At 40.2% G+C, this 8,572-nt stretch overlaps 1 protein-coding gene across 1 annotated transcript; it reads left to right on the plus strand.

Annotated features, from left to right (window-relative positions):
* LOC126966240 (uncharacterized) lies at window positions 1–1,860 on the plus strand. Its single transcript, XM_050810201.1, has 3 exons — window positions 1–135; window positions 452–1,483; window positions 1,601–1,860. Exons 1-3 carry the CDS (start codon window positions 87–89, stop codon window positions 1,786–1,788), a joined length of 1,269 nt encoding a protein of 422 aa, XP_050666158.1. The 5' UTR covers window positions 1–86; the 3' UTR covers window positions 1,789–1,860.
* The last annotated feature ends 6,712 nt before the right edge of the window (window positions 1,861–8,572 follow it).

The raw sequence follows: 8,572 nt of genomic DNA on the forward strand, positions 1-8,572 counted from the left end.
GGTCCCCTAAAGATTTAATCACACAATGTTTTTAAAGTTTGTTAGTGCAATCTTAAACATCAGACTAACAGCTGCTTACATAAAATATGATTCCAACAAAAATATTTATAATAATTTTGATATCCCTTCTAAATGGTAAGTGCGTCGTGTTAATTAATTTTATTGTACATCATGTTAATTAATTTCAATATAAATAATTGAATAAACTTCTTATATTAATACAAATGAAATTTCTAACCAAAATTTATGAACGATGCGAGACTCAAACCCGCGACCGCGTATAATTAATTAATTAGTCCAAGAAGTGAAGGGTATCATTTTAAAATAAGTAATTATTTAAAATAATATTACACACACCTTCATCAGATGCAAATAGAATCAACCGATTGTAATTATTAATTAAATATTAAAATTTTAAACTACGTTACACCTTAATATATTTCCATTTTAGATCAATATGAAAAAGTTAAAGCAGATTCATTAGCAACACTTTTTAATGATAATGATACTCAATACAAGAAACTGGCAACGACTCAAACAATACAAACTATCAAAGGAAATTTTAATGAAGAATCACATAGACTCGTTAAATGTTCAAAACTAAAGCAACTTGCGGACTCAGATGAAAAAGAGAAAAATGCAGTAAGTTCGAAAACGAGAATCGATCTTGACAAAGTTATGGTAAATTCACCAAGAAAAATAAATGCAGATATTACTACAGTTGAAACAGAAGTTTTTTCAGAGTTACAAAGAAGTGCAGACCCTGAAACTAAAAATACTAGTGAGGATGAATCCATCTACAATATCAATTCAAAAACTAACACTCCCAATTCGGATCCAGACAATTATATACTTGATTCAAATAAAAAATCTTTTGAATTTGAATCGTTGCTGATAAATAATGCAGCCACGACTATCAAAGATATTGAAGATGAAAATGAAGATGAACTGGCACTTCAAAGAAATTCCACACGAAGAAATTTTCAAAATGAGGATGTTCTCCCCGTTGAAGTTAGCAATGTGGGTCCCCATAAAAACTCTCTGAACAGAGTTCAGAACATTCCAAATGACGAGGAATATGCAAATTCTAATTCAGAGAGTAATTTTTATAACAATTATGACCCAAATGTTCAAGTTCCAAAATATCAACAAAAAAATGATGTAGACTTAAACGATAACAAAAGTGAACCCGACGGAAATAGAAAAAGTAAACCTTCAACCAAAGTTAAATTAAATGATACACTTGCATCAAATAATCGTCATTCTGAAGACAGAACCCCGAATACATTACATGATCCAACTAAAGGGAAAAGTATTTCGCAATTCGTTAGATCAAAATTAATGCTTATGTATCACCCACGTGTATGTTTCGCATGTAGTAGTACCAGCAGCCCATCGTGTTGGTCACCAACTAAATTAACGCCAACGAAGTATTGCAAGACAGGACATGATGCTTGTGTTTCAAAAATTTTTAGTCAAAAAGGTTAATTTTTCAATATTTAATAATGTAATAATAATTATATTTTGTTTTGTAATTAATCACTCAACATAGAAAATGAAAACAAACTCTTTGAATAATTTTGACGTTTTTGCTTTACAGGAACAACTTTCATTGTCCGGGATTGCAGTGATAGTTGTGAGAGAAGAGGTTTTGGTCTCATTGGTCCAGTTTATGAAAGCTGCACCATATGCCACTCAGACTTATGCAATGCTGCTAGTTCTACTAAAATAGCAGCGATTAACTTATTGGTTTTAATTGTTACGTCTCTCTTCAAATTTGCGGAATAAACAGAATTATTAAAATAAGGCGCTATACATAATATTATCTTAATAAATATTTCGGTATATATGTTTGAAAAACTCTGGTTTAATTTTTGAATCTCATCTTGGGACACATTATATTATTCCCATTATTTATTGAAGCCTTAATTTTAATGCTTGATCCACTAAGCCTGCTTTTTTTTAGGATAAAAAGACTGTAGCTTGCTATAATATTTACAAAAGCATTAGTCGAAGAGCGGTGATACGACAAATGGGTTTTTTTTATGATGAAGGCGCAATCTTGTATTTCCCTTTTTAATTTCTTTGTCCAATTTAATCCTTAAATTGGATAAAGACATCAAAAGATATTTAAACCTCATTCCGCGAACTTCTCATGAAAGGACTCGATAAGACACAGGTTTCTGCCAGCACTGATCGACGATTTTCCAAGTGAGATATGTCATCTGAAACCCAAGCAACCATCATATCATCGATATGCAGAAGAAACAGTGTAGGAGATAGTACACAACCTTAGGGAACTCCAGCGTTCACAGGCCTTGTGCCATATACGATCAAAGACCACGATCGCTGTATCTAGAATAAATCTATACCAGAAGATCAACGGCTGACCGATATGGCGAAAGCCGTAATGTCGGTCTTGGATCAACTGCTCAACCTCCAGGTTTACCAAGTGCTAGCGGTTAACAATGCGTTCCATAATTTTGGAGAGCAGTTATATCCATGCCCTGCGAAGGGATAAAAAAACTTGCACCAAGGGTAGGATGCAAAAAATGAACGCATCATATCACAATCTGCTGACTTATAGAAGCTGGAGGTCCACTTGCACAAGCTCTCGGGAAGCCCAAATGATGGAAGTTTGGAGAGGAGCGCCTTGTGCCATACACGATCAAAGGCCTTCGCTATATCCAGGCTAACTGCCAGGCCTTCCCCCTTGCTTTCAATAGCCGCTGCCCATCTAGGTGTTAGGAATACCAGAAGATCGCCTGCCGACCGACTATGGCGAAACCCGTATTGTCGATCGTTGATCAACTGGTGACCCTCTAGATATACTTAGAGCTGACGGCTAATTATGCTCTCCATGATTTTGGAGAGCAGGGAGGTAATAGCAATAGACCTGTAGTTTTCCGGATCCGAACTGTCTCCTTTTTTTTTGGATCGGATGGACAAGGGCTGACTTCCATGAGCCAGGGACTACGCCTTTAGAATAAGAGTGCCGGAATAAAAGCGTTAGCACCGGCGTCAACTCAGGGGCACACGTTCTAAGCACGATTGCAGAAATGCCATCCGGCCCGGTCGACTTCCTGATGTCCAACGAAAACAGAGCTCGCCTAACAGTTTTCTGTCTGAACTGTACTTCAGGCATAGAGCTCTGACACCGCGGGATGGTCGGCGGTGTTTTTCCGTTGTCGTCAAGAGTCGAGTTGGAGGCGAAAAGAGTGCACAAGAGATCGGCTTTCTCTTTTGCCGTATGGGCCAGGGTGTCATTCCTCATGTGCAACGGCGGCATGGACGACTGGCTGAAGTTACCAAGAGCAGCTTTCGACAACGACCAGAACTTGCGTGTTCCGGTCGGGAGGAACTGGAAAGCTGCTCGCCGATTATGACGACGTGTTTTGACTTTGCACGGGCGATTTGCCGCTTAAAAAATCTGGAGGCACGGTTGTATTTCCTCTTAAGAACTGTGCAGTTCGGATCCTTTGCGCCCAGCGCCGCAACCCAAGCTCGATACGCCTGTTTTTTGTAGTCAGGTGCTGCTTTAACTGACGCATCGAACCAGGGCTGTGATCTGCCACCGATGGGTACTACAGAGCTTGGTATAAAAATATCCATGCCCTGCAGTATCACACTAGGATCATCCGAAGGGAAACAAACCCTGCCCCAAGGGTAGGATGCAAAAAAGGAACGCATCCTATCCCAATCTGCTGACTTGTAGTGCCAAACGCGGCGGGTCGCTGGTGGTCTGCGACGTTGGCGTCGGATAGGCACTACACTCCTGACCAGGCAATGGTCGGACGTTCCGTGAGGGGCGTCGACAAAGACCTGGTAACCATCGGAATTTGTAGTCAGCAGAAGATCCAATAAGGACGGCATGTGGCTATCCACATCCGGGAGCCGCGCTGGCGACTCGACCAATTGGGACAGACCATAAGCCAATGCAAAATTATGCACAGATCGCCCTACGTAGACTGTGGTACGTGATCCAAGCCATTCGGCATTGTGCCCGTTGAAATCACCCAAGACTACGATTTCAGCGTAGGGAATCTGTGCAAGCACGTCGTCAATTGCCGCTTGAACGCAGCCCATGAGATGATTCGTATCTGCGTTACCACTATGGGGCTCTAAATCTACGCGGAGCCAGAGAGTGGACAGGTCCCTACCCTCAAAATTGCCGAGACGGCGACAGCAGATATCCTCCCTAACGTACACACATACCCCGGCATGAGGCAAAAAATTGTGCTCAATTTTGTACCCGGGGTATGTTAAATATGACGTATCGCTAGGTCGAGATATCTGCGTCTCCGTAAGGAAACACAAGGCCGGCTGCGCCGTCTCAAGGTGGTGGTGGACGGCGTTTAAATTGGAGTGAATTCCCCTGATATTGCAAAGTCCACGTTGAGTGTGGAGCGGGGTGCCGTGGTGTTACTGCCTCGTTTGTCCTTGGTCATGCGCGGTTCTGTGTCCTCCCCAGAATACGAAGGGCAGCCCGAGCTAGAGTGCTCGGGGAGGGATTCTCCGACTCTGGTAGAGCCGGTACCCTCCTGGGGTAAAATCTTTTTAAGTTCCGCTGTCATATTCGGGTGTACGGGGGGGGGGGGAATGGTCACCGGTCCTCGACACTAACCTATGCGAAACATAGCGGCACTAGGCCACTACTTCACGCCGGTATTCTGTGCGAGTGTGGTAATTAACCCGGACCAGCCTGGCCCGATTGTGCTGACGTCAAAAGACGGCAGCGTGACTCTCCCACTTCTATAAAGCCCTTAGTCGCCTCTTACGACACCCATGGGCCTGGGACTCCCCTATTATTTTTACGCCCCGGGAAAAGTACAGGTCAAGGGACATAAATCGACATTTAAAAAAATATAAAGTAGAGCAAGTTTTGTGATGACTCTGGATTTCTGGATTCGCAACATAGGGTGTACCTACTACTCGTGTGCATCAAACCGGTGACGGTTCGCAACTGACGTTCGGAGCAAACTCCCCGCACCCTGCGATCCCCTAAACCAAAAATTAGTGGGGCGCGTCTTCTTGAATTGCACTATCTATAACGCTCAACGCCTTACGCCCCAACTAGACTCGGTGAAGGAGTTCGCTAACGAATATAAATTAAACCTATAATTACAAGACATTCTTAAAACTAGGTGTACGCAATCCGCGTATCACAAGTTATAACTGAGTTAGAAATGATCGCACCAATCAGATGGGTGGTCATTTATTTCAAAAGGTCTCTACACTGTATACCTATCGATGATCTGGCTCACACTAACATCAAGGCCTCTGCCATCCGAGTCAATATGGCAAATCACCAGCCGATCACTTTTATTTCAGCTTATCTTCCGCCTAATAAGCAAATATTAGACACGGATATTAATGCATTACTCGTCCACGGGGACGCAGTAATAGTGGGCGGCGATCTTAACGCCAAATACGCCAGTTGGAACAGTAGTGTCATCAATAGAAACGGGATTTTATTAGACGCTCTTACAGATACACTGAACTTTTCAATAATAGCACTGTTCAGACTTAACGCCTGCGCAAATATTCCGCCAAAACACCATCGCGGGAACATTGCCGTCACCCGCATCAGGCGCTTGAAGATTCTTCATACATCTGCCATGTAATCTGTCACTCTCAATCTGTACTCATGTCACTTGACCTACTATCATTGTACAATTCACATCCTTTTTTGAATTATATTAATTTATTAAGTATCTGGGCATGTAGCAGAAAAACAAAGAAGATTCGAGCAGTGAATCAGCTAAAGTTTAACATCGAGCAGTTACGAGTTCGTCCGCTAAGATAAGTGTCCTTCCTTAACTAATTCCTAAAAAACCTAATAACTAACAAAATAATATTCACAATCGTTCGTCATTTGTGTAAATTAAGTGTTTTTAGACAAGTTTTACAGCGTTTTATGCACGTAAATTTGTTATTTTGTGCAAAATTGCATCGTCTTTTTTACCTATCTGCATGTATAAAAAAATGAACAAAGGAATTAACTTTTAGCTATTTATCGCAATATTATCTAAATTAATACATAAATCATTCAATTGTATGTTCACTATTCCGTAAAATAGGTCAACGGAAGTATATTAAATTATTTTACGAAGTAACGTTGGTTTCGTATTTTAGGTTTTCTCGTTTCGTATTGTTTATACATACAATATTTAGCGTATTCGAATATTCCAGGCTAATATTTATCATCGCCGTGCGCCGTTTGCAAGGACATACTTATCCCGATGGATTACATTGGCCGGCCGCGGGTCCTGCACCGGCCGGGAGCGAACTGTTGAGCGTGCGAAGCCGGGTTCCCAGAGCGGCAAGTACCACCAGAACGAGGAATGTAAGCCATTTCAATTGAATTACACAGAAATTGCATTGCTATTTAAATAAAGAGAATCAATATTTAGTTAACTGACTACCAAAAAAGAAAAGTTTAAATTATATTGTTTTGTTGTTGTTTGTTCGTAAGTGTTATATTTAATGACAGAAGAAATGAATAAACAAAGTTTACGTGATTTAATCACTAGAAGAACGTCCGCCAAGGGACAAATTACACAATTTAAAAATTATTTAAATAGCATTGCCTGTTTAATGGAACGAAACAACGTTCAACTAACGGAGTTAGATTTAAAACTCACTAAATTTGAGACTTTGTCTATGAAGGTTGATGATTTGCCGAGTGAAATAGAGGTTTTAAATTATGAAAATATTTCGGCTGAAATTGAGGAACGCGATAAAATTGAGCAAGATATAATTATGAATATAGCAAAGGCCAAAACTTTAGTCGAAAAATTCTCCAAAAATTAGAATGCGAAAAAAGGCGCAATTCGGGTCACAACGCGTCATGTTGCATAGATGAACCTAATCACCCCCACGAATACGGGTTGAAACTCCCTCAAATTCAAATAGCCAAATTTGATGGCGCATATTTCCGTTGGTTGGAGTTTCGGGATACTTTTGAAAATCTGATACATAAGAATGATCGCATATCAGACATCCATAAATTCCATTACCTCGTATCTTATTTGCAAGGCGACGCAGCCAGGATTATTTCAAATTTGGAGGTGCCAAACCAACAATTATGCTGAACAATTATGATACGACAACAAAAGAATTTTAATTAATCATCATTTAACATCATTATTTAATATTAAACAGCTTCCACGGGAATCCTCTGATTCCCTACGAACACTACGATTTTTGGTTGACCACGTGACCAAAAATTTGCGCGCCTTAACAAGCCTAGGACAACCCACTGACAAATGGGATGTACTAATAATATTTAGGTATGTTATCATCTAAGTTAGATATCAATACGTTGTTAAAATGGGAGGAATATTGCAACAATTTGGAAGGCGACGTACCTACCCTCGAACAATTTTATAAATTTATGATAGACCGTGCTGATGTGCTCGAGTCATTGAATCGTAATAATCGGTTTGACGTTACTAGCGTGTCAAAGGTGACCAGTGCTCCTGTGCGTTCTATAGCTAATAATAATTATATTCAAAGGTAAGGTCAAAATCAAAACAATGTCGTAAAGTCGTTTGCGAGCACCAGCAATAATTATAGAAAGAAACCAAAATATACTACATTTATGTGTATTATTTGCAATGAGCGTCATAGGATATATGATTGTCCAACGTTTAAAGCGAAGGGAGTTGACGAGCGAATGATGGACGTGACGAAGTATAAATTGTGTGTTAATTGTTTGAGTCAAGGTCACCCCGAAAGCGAGTGTCGCATGGGTCCATGCCGTATACGCGGCTGCACCGAGCGTCACAATAGTCTGCTCCATCGCCCATCATCCTCCTCAAGCCACCTCGATCTCATTGATGAACAAGATGAAAATGAAATTATCGTTAACTATTCTAATCACAATACAAATCTGGTATTATTATCTGCTGCTATCATTGAAGTATCGAAACCAGTTGATCATCAAAAGGTCATAGTTCGTTAGATTGCGGAAGCCAATCGTCATTTATATCTAAATCCCTAAAGATCAGACTGTCATTAAAGTCTCGCCACATGGACACACTAAAGGTCATTGGTATAGGCAACACTTCTTCAATGAATGTAATTGAAAGTTGTGATATTCAATTGAAAGCATCAAATAGTAATTTCAGTGCAATGTTATCGTGTTTTGTGTTAAATGAGCTCACCGGTCGTTTACCAAAGACTCACTCAAGTTCACATCAAGTCAATTAAATTACCAGAAAATATTCAGTTGGCTGACCCCATCTCTTCTGGGACATTCTAGGCAACGATCAACGTTCTTTAGGACCAAACAATCCTAAGTTAAGGAGTTCACAGTTAGGTTGGATAATCTCTGGCCCTATAAATTCAGCAGTATCTAGCAATAGGATATACTGTAATCACGCCATTGTCTCTTCATCGCAAAATGAAAATATAGAACAGTTAGTTTCTAAATTTTGGGAGTTAGAATAAGTTCCGAAAAGTCAATCATGAGTGAAGATGACGGCGAGTGTGAAAGGCACTTTCTCGCTAATACCATAAGAGATGAAGGAGGTAGGTTTTGTGTCAAATTACCTTTGAAAGAATCAGT

This window comes from Leptidea sinapis, chromosome 9, assembly GCF_905404315.1.
Source record: "Leptidea sinapis chromosome 9, ilLepSina1.1, whole genome shotgun sequence".
Lineage (NCBI taxonomy): Eukaryota > Metazoa > Arthropoda > Insecta > Lepidoptera > Pieridae > Leptidea > Leptidea sinapis.

What these genes read in the sequence shown, in the direction of transcription:
- LOC126966240 (XM_050810201.1), top strand. Translation starts at nt 87, where the DNA reads ATGATTCCAACAAAAATATTTATAATAATTTTGATATCCCTTCTAAAT. An exon ending in TTTGATATCCCTTCTAAATG is followed by an intron (nt 136 to 451) that starts GTAAGTGCGTCG and finishes TTTCCATTTTAG; the next exon opens with ATCAATATGAAAAAGTTAAA. An exon ending in AAAAATTTTTAGTCAAAAAG is followed by an intron (nt 1,484 to 1,600) that starts GTTAATTTTTCA and finishes TTTGCTTTACAG; the next exon opens with GAACAACTTTCATTGTCCGG.